Here is a 22,749-nt window from a genome sequence, read left to right as displayed (position 1 = left end):
AAGGGTAATTTCACATCAATAATGTTACGTACTGCAGTTGTGTCGATACATGTAAGGGAAGATGTCAGCTCAAATACAACCAAAACTTTTCTTTTTTTAATAAAAGCTTATTTCATTTTCAAAATAGGAAAATTGGCAGTGATGCCTCTTCAAAAGCAACACATAGAAAAGGCGCATCATCTGCAGTATTTCCTACTCAGTCTGGAAGCACCGTTCAACCTTCTTTTTCTATGAAATGCAACCTCACTGCTGAAGCTTCACAGGATTAAGGCAGTTAGAGAGTTCAAGAGTTCGGTGGGGCCAAGATGTACTCCGGTGAATGAAGCTGGAGCAGGCAAGAAGTCCCCACTCCCAACTGCCTTTCCCCCATGGGTCTGAGCACAACAGAATTCAAATGTTCCTTATTGGTGTCAGCAAAAAGCCAGGGACGCTCACTTGTGCCGCTACGGACAATAATTAATAATAATAATATAATTAATAATAATACAAGGAGGTCAGGCGCAGGCCGAGCACAGACTCTGGCAGCTCCCCCGTCCCCACAGGACGAGCAGCTCCTTCCAGCATCGCCAACCGATTCCAAACCACGGCCCGAGATTCTGAAGTTCTCATTTGTCTTGTAAACTACTACCAACAGCAGGTAATAACTGTCTTTCTGAAAATGTGATATGGTAGGATGCACTCAGCAGAAACACCCCTCTCTCCCCTGCACCTCCGAAACGGAAAGGACAAAATTTGTGTTTTCACACATCAATTACTTTTCAATATAAACAGTATTTGCTAAACCTGTAGCCAGCCTCATCCACTTGAAATTGAAAAATGAAAGTCTTCCCCCCAGCAACTGCCACGTATGTTTCCACTAACAAAACAAACAAAATCCATACAATTGTGACATCTGCCATTATTTAGGATGCCACTAGAATCCGAAGATGGGATTTCAGTAATATATCTTACCATAAAATTACACAAATTGAAATAGCATCAGAAACACCACATTTTAAATATTTTATTCTTACGATGAATGCTTCTCACATCGTTAAAAACCACTACTGCTTTAACTTGTTTGTTTAATGCCTCAATTAGTATAGAAGTTAGAAAAATGGTAATTAACATTGTGAAATTATTTACTGACAGCTTGAATCTACAAAGCTAGGAACTTGCCCAAGGCGTCTTGTACAGAAGGCTCTTGAAACAGATTGTGTAAAAATCACAATTATGACTTCAGGAAAGGTAGAGCACACCAGTCGAGACGTGCAACTGACTCTTCAGGGGAGGAGGGGAATTCAAATTTTGTACTATACGGGCACATCCAAATATAAAAGAATTCCTCACATTTAACTGCCAAGGTCTCAAACAACCACTTTAGGAAGCTTGACATCTCATGAGTGGGGAAATTCTGACTGGCATCTAATTCTCAAGAAATACACTAAGAATTTGCCACTCTCTTCAGTTTTCTATTGTAAGCCACAAGTTTGTCAACACGTTTTTTATAACTGAAATATCTATGAACCTGAGAAACCAGCTAGTTCACAAAAGACCAGCTTCAAGGCCACGTGAACTTGTGACATTTCTTTTCCCTACGTCCTCACCGGTACTTTTCAAAGTGCAGCACTGCAACTGAGAACAGTTATCAGGACTGATCAACTTGCGTGCAGGCACTTCTGCAATGTAAACCAAACTAGGTTCATTTTCAAATGCTTATTTCTGATACCTGCACTTGACATTAAATAAAAGAAGGTTTAAAAAAAAAAAAAAAATCATTCAGCCATCATTTATTCTATAATCTGAATAGAGAGAAATCCATCCTGAAATACCACCGTGATTTTTTTTGTAACTGGCTATTGTGCATGACTGGGCTGTAAGCGTTTTCCACACTGGTTCAGGAATCCTGAGCTTTGCGTGCTGACGAATCCTTGGACAAGGTTTCATCTCAGGACAATTCTTGGGACTTCCGAAAACAGGCCGGTTGCGGTGGCAAAGTCACCATTTTTCAAGCAGATGTTGACTCTCTAATGTGTATCTAGCAGGTTTTTTGCCATCAGAGAAAGCAATGCACTAATTCACGGACTAATGTATTGAAGTAAATTTTTGCAGCATGTTCCAGATTTAATTATTTCAGTAGAAGACCAGCAATTTTATATTACCAATTGTAACATTCTCCCCACAGACACACAAAAAAGTTCTAAAACCATGACTTTTAAAATATTAACTGTAAGGTTAGCCGTTATGAGAACAGAAATGTAAAAAAGGCAAATTAAATCTGCTGGGCCCTGCTGAGTTGCTTTGCTTTGTGTCCACATATATATAAAAGACCACTCTGTACTGAATGTCACATGCGAGTTACAAGCTGAAGCCAAGATAAAGTTTGTCAAGTCCCCCAAATCAGGAAGAGCTTCAAGTCTGAAGTTGAGACAAAAGAATAAGATAAGATGTCTTGATCTTATTATCCGAGCTCTCGATGAGCCACAAAGAAAGTGGGTGGGGGATAAAGAGGGAGAGATCACACCAAAATATTTGAGGGCTACTGATCTGAGGGAGCACATAAAGTGATACAATCAAAAGGAGGAACAGTTCACTGCTAAACCATGAAGTATTTTCTGCACAATTAAAACTTGCTTGTCTTTCAAACAGATGCCAAAGCAGAAACTAAAAAGCTTGACAGCGTTATGTTCTAAAGTTACTTACTCTTCCAATTTCTGCAGTCCACGAAACAACGATTGTGTTTGGTACCGTCGTAGATAATCTGACAAGTGAGGTAATGTTGATTGGTCGGCTAGGTCGCTTTGGTTCAACACCATTTTTGGTTGGTGGAAGATAGCCCTAGAAATCAAAGGATTTTTTCCTCTCAGCAAAAAAATAAATAAATACTCCTTTTGCCTTCTGCCCCTTTCACCACCACCCTGCCCCAGTAAGAGCTGTGTCTCACCTGAACCAGGCTCCCTCTTCAATTACAAACCTTCAAGAATAAAGGTATAGAGAGAGATATATATAGACATATCAGACAATAAATTATCAAGTATTTTGCAAGGCCTTTCCACTTACACGGAGCTTCACGCTTCCCAAATCCTAACCCTGCCCACTGGAATATTAAAAGGCACCTCTGCCATCTCTCCTTCCTCAGCACTGGAATTCAACCTCCCTGCCTAACACCGCCCAGTCTGACCCTGTGCTGCCCCAGGACTGGAAACCGGCATTTCTCTCTTTCTCTTCAGTAGTGATGTTCTGCTCTCTGCACAGACAACCTCCAAAACAGAGTCCAATTTCAGTCAGGCTCATTGGATGTTTGTCTAACATAAAAATTTACTGTCATGTTTTTAGAAATTAATCTTCTGAATCTACTGGCTGATCTCCTGAAAAACAATTTTCTTAACTATCTTTTCCATTTACCTATCCATCTTCATTCCGATGCTCCAAAATGTGAAAACAAAGCTTAGGATAAATTCTCAGGCTAATTTCTGACAGAAAGCTCCCAATATTGCTATCCAAAATATGGGTATCAAAATAACATCTTACTTACTGGGAGGCTGCATGGTTTCCCATTTACTTTCACACACAGATTGGGTGGGAAGTGATCTTCTTGTGGACAACTGGTTTCTGATAAACAAAACCTAAAAGCAGAGAGATTTCATCATCATTCACTTCTAAAGTGATTTAAAGATCACCTTTTCCTAGAAGGAATTCTTTTTTCCATAGAGTTATGAAAGCATGACAGCTCTTGCTAAACACAGCCCTCAAATTAGCTGTACAGATCACTAAGCAGGAAAGCCCCCCCAAAATCACAGGTTTGGATCAAGATGGCTTTAGGTTTCTCCTTGGATGCCTTGAACTCCTCAGACTGACTCTGACTCATTCAGATACGCGGGTTCCTGTTACAAAAGACACATCATCCGCATTTCTTTCCTGCCATTTCTCCAGGGTTTCAAAAAGGACAAAATATACAGTCTCTTCAACCATCCCTCCTCCAACTTCAATAAACCAGCCAGCCGTTTAGCCGCAGCATCAAACACTATCCTCATGCCTATGTCAAGCTTCTTAAGTTCAGACAACTTTATTTATTTACTGAAGTTCAGACGGGCTTATGTGCTGCTGGAACCAAAATAAGACACACCCTTCCTTGTCCATGAAATATGTGTAGGCCAAGATCACAGACAATAGACGGGACCAAAAAGAGCTTCTCGACTCCACTCTCTTCCAGGGAACCTGTGGTGGAAGAACCACACAAACGGACCGTGGCATCAAGGGACAGCTATTCAACGCAGCTGCTCTGCTCACAGCCCTCCACAGAATTTCAAGGATACATAGGATTTAATAAACTTATATGTGTCAAAACTTCTACAATAACCAACAGGTTAAGACTCCATCTGGTGATTTGCAAAGTCCTGCCTCCCACTGCCTATAGAAAAGTAGACCGTGCGCTGCCGTGCCCAGGAAATATCGTATTTGACATCTCTGCTAGGAAAAATAACCCTCCCTGCATGTAGATTTTGAAGGCCCAGGCACCTGCAATCTGACAGATGCGGAGTTAAAAAAGGAGCGTATGCAGAACGTAAAATAAGGGATAGCAGAAAATGAGCCGGGTGCAGCACATGCAGCGTTCTGACACACCAGGGATCAGGCCACCAGCAGCTTCAGCAGAGCTGCATGTAACAAGGACGAGTAGTTAAGTTTGCCCTTTTCAAAGCTGCCAACAGCAAGTTTTTCCTCAAGAAAGCAACAGGATGAGACTCTTGTCCATACAGCAAAGTGCGACAGGCTGGGAAGTATATACCTGATATATTTTTTAAAACAACGGCATCAAGAACAGGCAATATAAATCCATACCTTAGCTGGACCTGTACTGTGAAGTCACATTTGGTCCCAGAAATATCCCTAGAAACAACAGAACATGGGTTAAGACACATTGTTTACATAACAGGTTCATCAATATTTTCTCAGTTCCTATACTATAAAGAGAATTCTGATGGGTCACTATGACGCACCATCTCTACAGTGAATAACAACAGAACTCGACAAAGGATCAGACTGATGGTGGGAAAGGGAGAGTTATGTATTTGTACTGTGCTTCATACAAGAGAAACCTGCCCAATACTCACTGGACAGTGCTGCTATTTAATTCTCTCTTCCTCACCCTCTTCATTGGCTACCATATAAAGGAGAAAAGAATTCCCCAATAAAATATTCTCTGAGGCACTACACACACATCTGTGTTCTTTAAGATCACATTTCAACATGGAAGATACTGTAAGCTGTCTTTTTAATTTGTTTTTATTTAGATAGCGTATTACTGATCAAACTGACTCACATTGAACTGCTGATTTGCTGCACTTGTTGTGGCGTCAATGCAAATGCAAAGCAGGTTTCTCGAAATCGCTGACTATTATCTGATGCTAGAAGAAAACAAGAGATCATCACTTTAAAAACAGCAAAGAGAGTAATTAACAGAACGATGTCCTTTCATTAAAGTGTCTACATATATATACACACATTTTTATAGCAAGTCCAATAGTATGACACATCTGTTTCTGTAAACAATTCTAGAACAAGGAAGTTGCCATTTAAACCCTCCTGTAAATAAAAGTACAATAAACAAACTTTATATGCATATAAAGTATACATTAAAGAAGTTATATAGATAATAGCAAAGCTGAGACAAATCAGCCGAAGACTTTCTGTCAGTCATGGTATCTTAATGCAAAATGTTACTTGATTTAAATTTTAAAATTCTTAGGAATTCTCATCAATCCATCTTTTATTTCTTTTAACACAACACAGATTAGCCCATGAAAGAATACACAGTGACTGAGAAGTACAACACATGCAGCTTCTTACATTTCAGTAAGATATTTTATGGAGTTAAATGCACCAAATGTGTAATATGCAAATAATCAGGAGATACACAATATGAAACCTGGTTTTAAAGTCCTTCAACTTTGTGCCATCGTGCTCCATAACAAAACCAACAGCACTTCAGAAATAATGCACTTGCTGAAAAAAATCAAATGTTAAACATCTCCAAAACAGTACTTATAAGTAACACGCATCCCTCCACAGGGGCTACGGGCACCACTGCCATGCAGAACCACACCCCATGGCTAAGAAAATGGCTTTTAAAACCAAAGCAAACAAAAAAACCATCTCCCCAGAGACCTGTTCAACGCACTCATCAACACATGAAGTGAAAGTTGTAAGACCTTTGCCATTCAATTTCATTATTCTTAACGATTTTATAAGGTTATGAATAATTATATTGTGTATAAAACACTCGGTAAATTTATCATTTTTTGGTTTACTATAATCCACTTTCTGACTCATCCTTGAGTGACAGATGAGTGAATACTTCAGAGTGACACTTCAGATATTGTGTTAAAAACAGCATGTGGTAGGCTGGAACCGACAATAGAACAGACATTGACTTGGTATAAATATTAACAGCAGCAATCTCACAAAATTACATTTCTATCTTTCCTGTATGACAATGCACCAAGATCTCTACATTTTATTACATTATACGCAGCAATCACATGCAGTTCATTATCAATTGCACGATGGGCAAGAACAGGTGATATATACCAAACAGTAACTTTTGTGAAAATACTAGCAAATAGTAAATCTTTTTTAAAGCCTTAACTTCTATAAAAAACTTTTTATATTTTATATGCATATATTTCCATTTTTTCCAATAATAAGTTCAACTGTAATGTCCAAAAGCACCATCTGGGCTGGGGTGCAGCACAAGGCCTCAAGTTAATGCTTAGTTAGACACTCATGTCCACAGCATCCAACAGCTACTTTTATTTTAATACATTTTTCAATCACATTTCTTCAAACAAGAAACATGCAGGACCTCAGGTGACAGCCACTCACGTTATCACAATGTAAGAATTTGCAGGAAACACGAACACAATGTATACAATTAACAATGAAAATCTCTTCTAACATTTGGTCTTCGGTATAATTTTACACCTATTTTTAGTTATAAATGGAAAGATCAGAATTATAGACTGTAATCAACAAAAGACGTATTACCACAGTTACCACTGCAGACCAGAGAACTGAAATAATTCAAGTTATTATTTCGTATTTTTACATAGTTAAATGTGGTTTTCATCTGTTGGCTTTATTTTCCTCCCATGTATTATTTGCTTTATGCTAGGAACTGTCAGCTCTGGCTTTATCAGAGAATTTCTGGAACGTCTTTGCGAATATTTGTTGTGAACTCCAACACCTTTAATTGAAGAACAAGGCTGCTGAACCTTTAACTAAGGCTGCCTTCAATTTAAACCTTCATTATCCAAAGAAGTTAACAGCAAGTATCAAAAGTCTAACCCCAAATTTTCCAAGCAATCTTTTTCCCTTTCAGCTGTTCATCTCTTGGCTTGTTTTGGTTTTGCAGCATCCACAATTTAAAGATAAGAACCCAACAGGTAATATGGATTTTTGCAAGCGTTGGAAAGGAGAGAGAAGCAAAGAAACTGGCAAAACAGTCACTGGTAAAACAGCAAAGGTCCCCAAATCCAACCCTTTTCCTCTGGTTCTTACTGGTTGCTATTAATGCAAGACACATTTTTGCTAAACATTGATACGTGATCTTGAAAAGTGGGTTTCTAACTTCTATACTCAGTTTCATCAGGCTCATTGGCCAAATTTAAGCTTTATACATTAAAATGGCAGAAAATGAAGCAGCACATTCGCCAGTGCTGACATGGGAGCTTTCATCAACCCGGGTTTCTTCACAGGCTATGGTTGTAGCACATTTACCAGACGGTAAATAGCCTCTGCTGGAGTCAAAATTTTTTTGCTACAGAAATAGCCACTTCAAACTCATAACTGTTAAAATACCACATAGACGTAAACATGATTAATAACCGCATTGTGTACATTACAGTTAATGAATTTACTCTGCAAGGAGGAAGGTTTTGGGGCTGAGGGGAGGTAGCTTGGTCGGTTGGTTTTAACACTCTCAGTTTAGCCTAAGAACAAAAAGGCCTCCAAAATGTGACCTTACGGTGGCTAATCACTTCAGAGGTGCTCGTCTTAATAACTGTAAGTAAAATTCTATGAGCAGATAGATCCACCGTCCCCAGAGATCAGAGACGTACTTTGTCACGTGCCGTTTGATTTTTCTTTCGCTGTAAAACAGCGTTAACACACACACGCCGTGTTTTCCATACATTGCGTACAAGCGATCGTCGTGATTACCCGGGGAGCACAGCCAAATAGCAGAGAGGGAAGAAACAATTTGTTAATTAGGCAAAGATGATCCAAAAGCCAATCCAAAGGTTTCCAAACCCTTGACAGATTGAGCGGTACAGACAGAGGAAGACGGACAAGAAGCCACATTACTCTAAACTAAACCAGAGCTCTGGCTCTTCAGCCAGTCCCAGGATCCAGCTCTGCCCCTTGGATGTGGAACCACCAACCAGAAAACCAGCAAATTTAACCGCTGGCTGCCCAGTTCAGTGCCTGCTACCATCAGCAAGTCTGGCCTTTAGGAACACGAACATTTCAGCACATTATAAAGACAGAATTTGAATTTTTACATTCAGCGCAATGTTTAAAAATGGCAAGAACAAACTATGCAAAGAACAAACACTATCAGTTTAACAAAACCACGTGTAGAAGAGGCCAGAACAGCGGTGGAAATCCCAGGCTGCCCCATCTGAGAGCACAGAGAAATTTTACAAGGACTGTGGTGGTTAAGACCGTAACTCCCATTTTCCAGCTTTCAGTTAAGATCCCGCGACTGCCACCCAAAACTGCAAACCAACCCCAAAACATCCTTTGCAAAGGAGATGAGAAATGTTTTTTCTTTGTGGTTTTCCCTAATCTTCTCCCATGTGTTTTCATGCAATCTTTTTATACCCATATCTATTCTTTCTAGAGCTACTTACCCTACAAACGATGCATGAAAATTTCAACAAAACACATCAGACAGAGTTAATTTAGCAGCTTTGCTATTAAATACCAGGCTTCCAAGCTCATCTATGACTACCCAAACTCCCCTGTTTCTAAGGACTTTGGATTTCTCAGGCACAGACATGGGGAATCTGGAATTTAAGAGCCCAGAAAAGCTACCAGTCTGCTATTAATTCGAGTGGTGTATCTGCTGTGTTTAGGAACAGCGAACAGATGCTGGCAAGTCAAGCACATCATTTACTGTTACAGTTCTGGAGTATGATTAAAACCAGAAATATGCAAATATATGTTTTTATCCAAGAAAATCACTTTTGATGGCTGGAAACATGCAACCATGCCCTGCAAACAACTATTATTATTTAAGAAAAGAAAGGCAAAACCAGATCTCCAATTGAAAACCAAGTGGACTAAAATAGAATTTATAATCTAATAAAGCTGGAATCTAGCCAGGACAACAGAGTTAATAGGAACATTTTTAAGAAAGTTGCCAGGAATGGGTTTTAGGGGTTGGAATTTTTTTAATAACTATGAATTATTAAATTTTATAACCTTTTCATTAGCACTCTCTGAATGGTGCAGAATTTGTAGGATTAGTCAAGAGTGTCTCCTTTGCAGCCCCAGAAAGGAGGTAAAATGCACAAATGTCTAAGGGACTTTTCTATTTTGAAAAAATTTACATATAAAGAACAAAGGCACAGTAATTTAAAAAAATACCCTGAATCACAAGTATCATTTTATCTTGCTGCTAAAAAATTTCCTGAATAATTCAGATATCTGAAAGGGCAGGTTCCGAAGTATAATAAAAGATATTAAAAAAAAATGAAGTATAAAAAAAATTTTCAAGCAGACTAATGTAATTAAATGAGTGTCAACAAGAACAGTTTCAGCCAAGCTGTATAAAAACTTCTCATCTTACCAGAATCTCACCGTTTTTGAGGGGGTGGGTGGAAGGGACTATTTACTGCTTCTTCATTCATCCAGCTTAAATCCGGGAAAGGCAACGAACAAAACGCACATTTTCTGGTAAACACATACATCCCAAGAACCAGCGCAAGCTCAGCTCCACTGCCTCTGCAGGTCCTCAACATTAGGACAAGAAACTCTAAAATGCCTGAAGCATTGCAAAACCAATACAGAGCAGAGTTTCTTCTTCAAAACTAATTTTTTTACCAACTCACTATTATCACAGTTTCCTGAATTATTTCATGCTTCCGTCACTCAAATAACAGTCCAAACAGCATAGGGGATTGGTATGTATTAAGAGAGAGTGATCCATTTATGCCTTGCTAGTTTTATATTTTATTAAACGTTTCATACGAGTAATGAGTTTTCAAAATTTGAGCAAAAACTATTTTTATACATGACAGTATCATTCACAGGACCAAACCACTTAAAATTCTGTAGGAAGGTATATACATGTATGTGTATATATATACATATATATCTATATGGACAATGAATATATTACTTATCGAAGTATGATACATAAACTTCTTACCAATTTTATTCTTTATTTTAAAAAAACCCTACAGCACTAGAGTGAAAAAAGAACCCAGCTTGAGTGGCTGCATTTTCTACAGCTCTAAAAATATTCTGTTCCACCTCACCAGTACCCACGGCTAAAAATAGCCGCACAATCTTTCTGCAGTAAAATACCTCTTGCTGTCTTGAGAAAAAGCCAGTCTCTAAATTTCCATTCAGGAACAGATACCTTCAAATCTTTAATGAATTTTACGTTATCACATTGTTGGGGTAGTGATGCTTCCTACTGCAGCTGCAGCTGACCATCGTACTGCCAATAAACTACAGTTCATCTTTTCCATCTATCATCACCAAGTGCAGCTTATTAAATAGTGAAAGGGAATATATTGCCTTCTAATAGAGAAAGATACTTGGACTAAAATTAAACTTGCACTTTACACTGCAGTAATTACCTACGTTCAGGCCATGAGAACAGCTATCATTGACTTGGCCTATTACCAATGATTTCCAATAATTGCATGTTGATTTCCAAAGGCAAAAATAGTTTTGTTAAGTAAGAGTATCGGGACTATAGCAAATTTTTGCGAAGTGCTGTAAGATAAACAAGAGATGTCTAACTGGTTATCCACTAACTTAATACAGTATATAATGCTGATCAGTTACATTTGTCAAAATATTAGGCAGAAAAACCTAAACATTGTAGAAGTTGCCCACCCAACACATAAATAATTCTTGCTTACCTTCCCCATATAGGTAAGAAACCTCATTTTGTTACAGCACAGGCACTTTGCTTTTTCTTTTAAACAACAGAAAGCATGGTATCAATTTATGTTCAATCCCCTCTCAAATATCACTGCTGAAAATTTAATACACTGCCTCCAAGCTAGACCAAAATTACTGCATTTAGATCAGGGCATGGAAAATGTTTACCCTTCAAAAAGGTAAAATTCAGACAGGCTTTGAATGATGTTCAATTGCAGCAGAAGCCAGGAAACCCATAACACAACACTACATACACAATCACTCCTCATAACGCAGTTTGTCCAAAACCTCCTGTATCAATCCTGAACAGGGTTCATTTATCCAACCACTTTTTGCACATAAGCAGAAACCAAGCAGCTACAAGGGAGAGAAACGACGAGGGGATCCACATCATCTCAGGATGCATCAGCGGCCCTTTTAAAACCACCACAATTTATGAAGTTCCTGGGTAACAAGCGTTTATACGTAAACATTTCCTTCCCGTTAACCACAGCCTCCCCGCACCAAGCTCCTGCTATCTCCTGCAATCAAGCAGCTTTAAAACAACTACCCACCATGCCCGGAATTTCCTGCTACCCATTAAATGCATCCCTAGTGTGCGGTATCAGGTCCGGCCCTGCTAGACCCCAACTCGGAGAGCCACTCTGTCCCCTGGAAGGCAGGAAAAGCCTCTTGCTAGTGGCTGGAGCCATGGCAGACCAGGCCAAAGCCAGACCTTACACCCCATCAGCTGCATTAAGCGGAGCCCAAGGGCTGTGCCGGCCCCAGCACCAGCCGCGGGTTTCGGCAGCTCGGCCGCGCCGGGTCCCGCACCAACAAAAACCTCAGATTCCCCTTTTTGTTTTGTCACTCGCTGAGGCATCTTGGCCATTTCGTTTCAATCGCTTATCACAATGGCTGTTGCGTAATCTTAACATTTCAAAACACTTCAAAACTACTTGAAGGGAAGCATTTTAGTAAACACACAAATCATTCTTTCCTTGACAGCGGTAACCAGCTCTTAAGCCATTTCCATGGGTTACAACTGCACTACACTCACAAATCCACGGCATCACCGTGAAGTGATAATGCCACATTCTTCAGCTTAAACCAGATGAAAAAATGAACTCCAATTCTGGTCATTCTGCTGCATTTATCGAGATCATTTTTAGATTCTGTTCGATTCAAGCTTTTAACAGTTAATGCTCAGAAGGAAGAGGCAGAGCTACACTGGGGATGGGAAAGGCAGAGAGTAAAGAGAGCTTATTTGAAATAGTGCCTAAATTTATATATGAAAATAGCCTGGAAATACTCCAAAGGCTACAATTAATTCATAAGTATGACGTATTTTATAACTCTCTATGATACGTTGTATAAACAGAATAGATCGGCTGGAAACTCTGTGCAATTGGATAGATATTTATGCCTGATTATTTTCTTTAATCAGTCACGTATTAGAGCATTTCTGAGCAATGAAGATTTCTAAAGACCTACAGTAAATATGAAGGGACAATTTCATGCTGACCTGCAGCGCCAGAACTCTCTGCCCTGCCAACCTACCCCAGCCCTCCTCTCGCCACTGCCCCATCATTGTGCCAGAGGGAAGGAATGTCACTGGGTCCTCCCGTAACTCAAGTCTCTTGATTTCTTTACGCACCTAAATGTATATCCCAGAAATCAAATCCTGCCATTCGGGCTTGAAAATCTGAGCTTCTCTGCCTAAGAACACCAACAGACGTGAAACACTTCAAAAGAGCAGAACACCCTACACGGGGTATCCTGCTTCTGGTTCACTCTTACTCACGTCAACAAAGTGGAAAGTTTTAGAAGCATAACAGAAAGGCAAAAAAATAAGTTTGAAGTTCATGGTTAGATAACAGAGTCCCTAGGAAGCTCTCTACCAGGATTTGCATAACCCATTCCACCTTTTTCTAAAAGCCACCATGAAGGGAGATTAAAGTAGCTCTAAAAGATTCCAAGTTACTGTGGACTTCCAGGTCCCAGCAGCATTTCCAACAACTTCTAAGTGATCTCAACATCTTGGTCGCAAGAGGAAATCTTAACAAAATACATATTGCAATAGCCCAGCTTCCTCCCTCATGCAATGTGAGTATCGCTGCGAGGCCAGAAGCTCTCCAAACACTCAGAACTGAGACCACTCCACACTTAGATTAGTTCTCTGGTTATTAATGGATTACTCACATGCTTTGAGTCAACCACATGGTTTGCTGTAATTCCTTCTACTAAAAGCTTTAATTGGAATCACAGAATATCTTGAGTTGGAAGGGACTCATGACGATCATCAAGCTTAACTCCTTACCAAACTATCAATTATCAGAAAGATATCCTAAGTTGATCTTGGGAAGCAAAGTGGCTTCCTAGATCCATTCTCCAGAGCAGCAGTGTCTGAAAACATCCATAACCTGTGAGGTCCTGGAATTCGGGTGATCTCAGTTCTACGCATGAGGAGATTGAGCAATCAGCTCAAGTGAGCAGTAATAAATTACACTCCTTTACTTGCAGGACAAGAGCTGCCCAGTTGGTTAAAGCTCTCTCTTAGTTAAACAGACTCTAGACTATGGAAAGATTCTCTGTACATAAACTTGAGGCTTACCACATGCAAATACAAGTTGGACGCAAAAAAAAGAAACTTAAGCGCACTGTAATTCTAGTTCAGCTACAGCACATGAACAAGACAGAGCTAATATTTCAGCTTCTTCTTCCACGATTAAAAGCTGTAGAGCCGGAAGCCAGAAAGCTCGAGCCCAATCTAAGAATATAGTGTTTTGTTGAACTTCCTCCCACAAAGTACATTTGAAAAAATAACAAACACAGAAGACAGTAAAAGCGTGACTTTCATATAAACCATAATACTGATTGCATAGAGCAACAGATCAGCTTGCTGATATATGAAAGGGAGAAATACTTGCCAAACAAAACTTGTATAGTTTCCAACCTAGACTTCTAAGTGCACTGAATTGTTTAATTGTTTAACAGTTGTACCTTGAACTACAGTCACCCCAAAGATTTTAGTCAGATTGATCACAAGATCTGTCTTCAAGAACACAGCATGTCCAAGTAACCACGATCAATCACAGTCAAAAAGAAAATTTCAAGCTAAATGGAAGTCAGAAGCTTGAATTCTGGTTAGTAAGCACGTAATTCTTGAGTGCAGGGACATAAGAGTCCACAGATTAAGAAATTAAACTAAGGCCTAATTAAATCAAGACAAGCCTCAGTGGAGCCATTGGAAGCTCCTTTCACCTGATGGAGTCGGTTTGGAGACCCTCAGGTAGCACATGGCGCTTTCTGTGATACTCGGACTCCCCAAAATGCCCAATGTTTGTCTCTACCCGCCAGGACAGTGAGACCTGGAGAGAAAAATCCCAATTTCCATGGTTCAGATCCGAGTTTCAATGTCGTGTTCCACATCGCCTAAACCTGAAGCACAGCAAATAAACTGTAGGGTGATCAGCCACATGCCATTCAGACGGCTTTTTTAAAAGAGCAGCATAGCCCACAGCCTCCTTAATCCTTTACATTGAAAAGGTTAATTTCTCCTTACAGGTAAGTAAAAACCCAAAACCTAGGTAAAATGCTTTTCAAACAGTTCCACAGTTAAAGCAATTAGGAATGATATATGCTGTAAGAAAAAGTATTTTTAAGATGTTGTTTAACCATCTAGTGTCCCTTCCATAATAAGCTGGCAAAACCTTGATACTCGTTACTCATCTCACAGTAAACACATTTTACCACATAAAGGAGATCTTATCTGTGTGTTAGAAGCTACTTTTAGAAAATTGGCCTTATGCTTAAAAAACAACAAATTAGCAGTATCTGTGCACTGGGGGCTGAAAATAGGGGAAAAAAAAAAAGTGAAAGCTGCAGCTTCACTGGAGAAACTAACAACCAAAATTCTCCTATTTAAAGGAGTTGCTATTCAAAAAAAAACAAAATAGAGAATTCACAATAAGAAGGCAACTTTCATACATTCCATCAAGGCCAAACTGGACAGCTTTTCCTCCAAAAAAAACAGTCTTACAATGACATCAAATCGCCGTTAACCATGGGGCAGAGTGCTCAGACTTCTCACTAGTGCTGCAAGAGCTCAGGGTACAGATACATCCACCAACATATATTTTCAGAATACAGAGCTTTCCTAGTTGGCTTATACAAAAAAATATCCAATACAGATGCTTTCTCAATTTTGCAGTGTGGATGACTAATAAAATATGGATCAAATTCAACAGCTCCACTGAACATGAACAGATAACTCTTCGTCTCAGAAAAACAAGCCCACTGACAGTCTTCTTGGGAGTAAAGAAAATGTTGCCATCCCCCGACAGCACAGCCAGCACAACCATAACTGTCAGAATTAGCCACCTGGCTCTCAAAGAGCTACGCAGGAGTCGAGTACTTGAAATGCTCCGACAGAAGGAAGAGACTACACTGTCCGAGCAGAGTAACAGCAGGAGAGTCCCACCACCGGCAGGGCCCAGCTGCTGGGTTCAGTTCTTCAAATAGGAGCAGGCTGAGGTAGCACAGGCCGAGTTTAGGAAGCACAGGCCGAGTTTAGGAAGCACAGGCCGAGTTTAGGAAGCACAGGCCGAGTTCACAAGTTCAACTCACTAGGCAAGTCTGCTTTTCTGCAAACGTGCCACTCACTGCTACAAGTTGTATGGGCTGCTATAAGCCAGGGGAAGTAAAAAAAAGTAAAGATAGCCAACCGTCTTCTAACCTTGGCCTGTGACACACGCTTCAGCCAACCATGCTCAGGTGAAGATCCTCCAGAGCTGCTGGGGAGAAGGGGTCGGATGCCTAAAACGCTGCAGTTCTCCCTCGCCAGGAATCCTGCCCGGCAAGCAGTCAGCATGTGGATTTTAATCACAAGTCAGAGCTACATTTTGAGGAAGCAAGTGTAAGAAGGTAACATCCATTTCCTCCTTTTGTTCTTGACATTAGTAGCTAGCAAATTTCATTTCCTTATCTGTTATTCACATTAGCTAGTGTACTACCCACCTACGTGAAATATTTGGGTACAGAATGCATGTTCAAGGCCCTGCTGTGCAACTCCCTTCCCTGAGGCTTTGTCAAATTATTGCTTTTCAAATTAATAATCACATCTTGATGAGACAGAAGACTACAGCAAACCTTCCGAGCAATTCCACCTTGACTTGGGAAAGAGCAGGAAGAATCGCATCCGAAGACGTGCTTTGCCCAACTTGTATGTAATGATCAGCATTTCAGGAGAACCTAAAGGTTCCCAAATCAGCAGAGATCGCACTCTTTCTCTCTCACACGCACAATTTTCTATTCCAGTAGGTTCCATTTTAAGCAGGGATACAATTATTCAGGTCATCAGTCCACTCTTGTGATGGAGGGAAAGAGTAAATTCAAAAGTTTCTTATCCCTACCCCATGAGGAATCTGATGGGAAACAGCAACAGGAGATGCTGAAACACTGGCCAAATGCCCAGGAGAAGTTCCAAGGGCTTGTAACATGCATCTGCCATTTGAAAACAAAGCCAGGGAACGTAGAAATTTGACATTTGAGGAAACCCACATTGTTCGCAGCACTGAGAAGGATGCCCAAACCATTTCAGGGAAATATTCCACAAATCATTTAAGACTGTTTTTAGTTAAAGCATCAGAAACTGTATAAATGGAGAAAATTAATACAAGTCTGCTCCACACTTGCATTTAAAACTCCTAAGCTGTAAGCACAATTTCTCCAAGTTGTTTTGAAAGTATATAAAGCTGCATATCACTGGTTATTTATCCAATAGTTTCTTCATTAACATATAAATATTTATTACTCTAAAATACCTTCATGACATTTATAGTTAGCAATTTTACGATCTCTAGCAACACTACTTTCCACTATAAAAGGAAAAAAAAATTCTCATATGCATGGGCACTGAAGCTCTCTCTTCCCCAAAAAGCACATGAAAAATAGCTTTTAAATAGTATTGCTTCGGACAAACAGAAATACATCTGCAGACAGGATTCACATCCAAAACAAAACCCTAAAACATACCCTTAAATTAATTGAAAGGACAAAGACTGCTTAAAAATGCATCTGGTTGGAATCTCACCCACTTTCATTTTTTTACCCTGAAACTCAGTGTCCACAAAGGGGGAAAAATATCCTATTGTATACAAACTCCTCAAGCAATAAGACATGACAGAGCATGAATTATAATGTCTCCATTTGGGGCCAGTTTGTCAGACATGGAGCTGACAGCAAAGTGTTCTTCCAACATCCAGGAATAAATGCATACCATAATTCCTGCATTGGAATGTCTTCTTGAAATTAGAGCATTATTTTTAGGTATTTATAATGTAGAAGTGATGGAGACACATACTGAGTATCTAATTATCCCAGACCACCAGCATTGCCGGGAATGCTTATTAATCGATTAGGTTTTAGATTACAGCTAAACACAGTACACCTCTTAAAAGAATACCTGAACCAGAAGATGAGATTATCAAAAGCCGTTTTTCCCTCAATGTCTCAGGTATCACAGCTAAAACAAAATACATGCAAACAACTGTGCAACATCCTTCAGAAATGTGCAGACCCATCATCACCCGTGTATCAGGCCTCTTGCATCCCTGGAGCTGTGCAGACTGTTACCGTAAAATACCTGCTCGGTTTTGTTTACAAGGAATCTCTTTTGCAAAGGAGATTTTTGTTTTCACTCACCCACCATCTCCCCGTATCTACTCACACAGATCTCCTCCTACCAGCCATTCTCACAGTGAATCTTTTCCAAGGTTACAAGACAGCAGAAGGTTCCAGCATGCAAGCAGCCCAGAAATCAACAGGACCATTGTATTTAAGCAGTATTTAAGAGTATTAAAAGTTAACCACACTGTTTAGCGCTACGTGGAACCAGAGCCAGAAAAAATCACACGTTGTTATATAATACTCCATAAGCATCAGATTATTCTCAGCAGCTACACCAGTCATTTATACCTTAATACAAAAGACAGTTTAAAGACAAGTAGCCACAACTGCAAAAGGAGCACAAGTCTTCCTAAACTCAGCCATTCAGGCTGTAATGGATCACAGCAAGCATCTGGTTTGGCATTCTTTCCCGGCACAGATGAGAAGATTTTGAGGGCTTGATGGATTCTTTTTTTTTTTTTTTTAAAAAATAACTAAACTCTACAGTTTATAAGAACTACTGAAAGCAGACAAGCTTTTTCCTTCTTCTAAGTTTTGGTTTGTTTCTTGTCAAACTCACCCCTTAAATAAAACGGATCTTTGAACCATATTTAGTGGCTCAGCTAAAACAACTAGTGAGTGTTACGTAAGATGTCTCTCCATGTAGAACAATCTGTTCCAAAAGTAACCAAAAATAGCGATTCTCTAAACACTGGTGTGATGCAATATTTAACCAGTTACTGCATCAGCAGCTGCATTCATCCATTACAAAAAAAAAAAAAAAAAAAAGACTTCAAATACTATTACAACATTTGCAACCTTACCTAGGCTGGTAGGTTTTATCAGCTCATCCAACAAGTCATAAAAAGGTAATTTCTGAAGTTTTATGTCGGGATGGACAGGGTGGAGTGCAGATGTAAGATGGGGGAGTTCCAGTTCATGTTTAGGTCCCAGAAGCGAAACGGGGAGCAATGGTGACGTGGCAGGGTGGCCATCGTAGCTGAGCTGTGGAATGGTAGACGGAGACAAAGCTGCTGGCATGGAGCTCGAGTGGACGCTGGGGATAGATAAGTCTGCAGGTGTCATGATTTTCTGAGGAAACCTTCGCCTATAGAGTTCTTTGATTTTCATTTGTACGGCAGGACTGCAGCCAGCCTTTAACAAATGCAGTGCTTTTGTGAGCAGTTCGTGTTTTCGGCCGTGCTTGTTCCTCCCCGCGTAACCCAGAAGTACTTGCAGTTCAGAAACTCTAAGGCTCATAACCATTTGCTTAAAAGAAACAAAACAAAAAATTAGTATTCAAGTTACATCATCTTAAACACTAACATTAGAATGTCGCTCAATCCCATTAAGCATAAAGTTTTTAAAGGCACACCATCGCTGCTCTTCCCCCACTGATTATCTGAAATATAATGTAAAACAGTACGTGTTCACAGCCAGATAGATCTACCAAGACAGACTGTAATTAGCAATTTTTAAAGGGATTTCTATTTGCCATATGCAATTCAGGACAGCAATACTGGGGAGGCGGGGTGGTGGGTAGGGCAGGGAAAGAGAAGGACAAGTTGCCAGCACAAAATAAAGCTTGTAAACGTAGCTATTTTCCAATCTCTCTCCTGCTAGCATCTCTAACATTAACAAATTTTTTGACTTGCAGCTAGACAAATAACAAGTCTCACATTGACCACATCCAGGTCTCCAGCTCTCACAGTTCCAAGCTGTGCCAGCCCGTAACTCGGAATCCTACTGCACTTCCAATCCCTCCCGCACTTTTTGCCATGCAGCATAACTAACCCACACAGGAGAGAAACAACTGATGTTAAAAAGAAAGAGAGAAATTATAATCTGAGTTGTGTGCAACCTCGTCATCGTTATTGAGTCAAAGCAAATTTCTTGCAATTCACTTTCCTTCTCACATCAGAGCTGCACGTTCTGTTGTGGACGGGGGAGCTTGGCTTTGCCTTCTATTAATTACCATTTACACAGTCTTTTACTGTCTCCCAGTATGGTCTAATGAATCACACTGGTAAGACCTGTAAACTGTTTCATTTCTTCGGGAACCGAGAAAAACCCGATGCAAAGCAGCGACACGAGCAATCGCCCGTGTGCACCAAGGACTTCCCCGCCAGGCAAGCAGGAGCCAGCAAGTCAACGCACGAATCCATCTTCAACTTAAAAACTTCTTTATATGCTTGACAGGGATTTTTTCACCATCCCAAGGCCTGTGACACCAGCTGAAATTGTATTCCTGCAGAATTTGGGATTCCGAAGACATCACAAGCAAGTGGAATGCCTGGAATCCACAGCCACGAGCGGCCATCTGGATATTCGGTACGAAACCATTAAATACTCTCTAATATTTTATAGTCAATCTCAAAAGATCAAATTCAAAATAATACTTGAACTATATATTCGGGACTAAGCTACTTCAGTATATCAGGGTTCTGCAATTTCCCAGCCGCTGAAGGTTGAATAACCAAACTAGCACTTGCATTTGCAAACCATCTTTGAAATATAAATGCTCCCATTCTTTCTAGTTCTTCAAACTGTGCAAAGTTTGCTGACATATACATTACTCAAGTTATCTTCACATAAATTGTTAAACCTAAAGTGCTAATATTAGAAAGTACGCTGTCCCCAGCTTTAGCAAAACCAGCCCGAAACTCCTATCAATTCCTCAAAGCTCCAGCACCTGCAACATCTCTTCAATGCACAGGTGTCCACGGGAGGCACTTCCCTATACTGAAATAGGTCGTGTTATTTAAAAGCCCGAAATTAGATTATTCCTGTATTTAATGAGGTAGGTACCCAGAGAAATTAAACTAAATTTGCCACAAAACTTCTGCTCTGTTGAACCACAGCACCAGAGCTGAATAACCTTGCTGCAAATCTGAGACAGACGTGGCTGCAGACGACCACAAACACGCTGGATACAACACGAGTTTGCCGGCTTTCTTTTTTCTGAATACCCTGAAAAGCTACTTCACACTTTCAACTATGGGACTGTCATGGAGCTACTAATGAAAACAGATGAGGTGCTTTGTAGAAATGGAGATGTCTTAAAAGAATAAGGCATTTCAGTTACAATCCGAAGTGTTGACAGCTGAAAAGAAAGTGAAACAAATACATTTGAAACATGGAAAAACACTATTTAAAATGCTTTACAAACTTTTCTTCAATAGAATGAGTAGTTACAGCTGAAGGGTTTAATGTCTGCTACCATCACCATGAAAATTCACTTCCTGAACAGCCAGAACCTCTCAGAGCTTCACTCCGTTCTTGTTTTGTAATAAACCCATGGCCCGAGCTTGCAAAAACCACAGAGGATTAAGAAATAATTGAGCTAACAGAGAAGCTCCTGCTACATGTTGGATGTTTTCCATTTTCTGAAGGTATAGACAAGTTAGAAATAAGCATACAGAACGCAGGGTCCATCGTGTAGCCAGAAGCACAAACCAAAATAAATAAAATTCCCCAGATCTTCCCCACCCTGGTGCATTCCTTACAAAGGAGGACGAGAACAATTTTATTTGCAATGTTGACGACACTAACAGATACATCAATTAAAAACACAGTCATGGAAAAAACAGCAATAAAGGTCTGTGGGTTTATAACAGTTTCATACAAAACCTTTCTTTCACAAATATCAATAAAAGAGGCAATGCCTTAAATAAAACACCCCCCACGCACATCCATGGGGTTTTGCTGGTGGATCATGTCAATAGCGGAGGGGGAAGCAGAGCCTGACAAAAAGCCCTGCTGGGAAAAGTCTCTCGCGTCGCTGCAATCCGAACGTGGAAATTCCGCTCCCCTCCTCCACCGCAGTTGTGTTTTATTTGAGGACACAACCCAGCTCAACCAGAAGTGCCGCTGCCCGTACACGCACCATCCAGCCTACGAGCCCTTGGCCCATGTCACCCTGGTACCCTAATCTTAGAACAGGCAGGATAATTATAGCAGGGAAACAAACCAAGTGCTGTCAAATGCACAAAGTAAATACACCAAATAGCTGCAATTTGTTATTTTTTTCCCCTGTCACATCTCACTTCATCACAATTCAAACCCCTTGCTGGCTTAGTTACACCCAGCAAAGCTGAAGGGCAAAGACACAAAGCGTTTTGCTTCAGGAAATCTTGCTTTTTTATTTTTTTCCTGTTGCCTGAAGTAGAGTAGTAAAAAGATCACTCTCAGTACAGCTGCATCTGCAGCAAGCTACAAAACCCACCACAAAGAGCCATTCTCCCAACAACAGCAAATATCCACAATGCAAATAACTGCCCCTACCTCTGGCTGGTTATCAGAATCAGCAAAATGTTGGGTTTTTCTTTCCTAACACAAAAGAATGTAACAAAACAACAACAACAAACCCCCAACCAAACAAACCCAAGAGCTACCAAGGACAGACGGAAGGATAACTTGCAAACTGCAATTACTGGTAACTAGGTGTTTACTTACCTGTTCACGTACAGGTAAGTACATGTTCCTACAAACATCACACGAGTGCACAAGAAATTGGGGCTATATAGCTACTAAAAGGTTGAACTACTTGCCTAAGTTCAGCGTCCAAAACACAGCAAGCTGACTGCAGGCCAGCGGCAGATCCCGCACAGCCCAGTATCGAGCACACCAGGTGTTCTGATGATGTTGTGCCTTTTGGCATGTGCCATATCCAGGCAATATCTAAAATTCAAAGAGGAGGCGAGGGCGGTAGAAAAACTTCAAAGTGTAAAGGAGCAAGAATACGATTTACAGAAACCCTACTTATCTCTGTTTAGCAGAGTACATCTATTTTGACTCACTGTAAAGGCCTTCGCTGAGTTTAGAAGGTAACTCTGATCTGTGAACATACATCTGATATTTCCAGCTCGACAACACAACACAAACACGTGTTCCTCTGCACAAGCTGCTTCAATCGTCCCCCTTCCCCAGCCTCGCGACCACCGT

At 40.2% G+C, this 22,749-nt stretch overlaps 1 protein-coding gene across 2 annotated transcripts in view; it reads right to left on the bottom strand.

Moving 5' to 3' along the window:
* The window catches only part of PIAS1 (protein inhibitor of activated STAT 1), a 60,131-nt gene that overhangs the window by 13,653 nt on the left and 23,729 nt on the right, over positions 1-22,749 (bottom strand). For both annotated transcript variants that reach the window (XM_065641559.1, XM_065641560.1), the window contains exons 2-6: positions 18,630-19,074; positions 5,300-5,384; positions 4,819-4,866; positions 3,515-3,605; positions 2,683-2,817 (exon numbers count right to left, since the gene is read on the bottom strand). In XM_065641559.1, the coding sequence (XP_065497631.1) occupies positions 2,683-2,817; positions 3,515-3,605; positions 4,819-4,866; positions 5,300-5,384; positions 18,630-19,074 (804 nt within the window). The remainder of the gene's footprint in view (positions 1-2,682; positions 2,818-3,514; positions 3,606-4,818; positions 4,867-5,299; positions 5,385-18,629; positions 19,075-22,749) is intronic.

This window comes from Caloenas nicobarica, chromosome 10, assembly GCF_036013445.1.
Source record: "Caloenas nicobarica isolate bCalNic1 chromosome 10, bCalNic1.hap1, whole genome shotgun sequence".
Lineage (NCBI taxonomy): Eukaryota > Metazoa > Chordata > Aves > Columbiformes > Columbidae > Caloenas > Caloenas nicobarica.
This window is presented reverse-complemented; position numbering and strand designations above follow the sequence as displayed.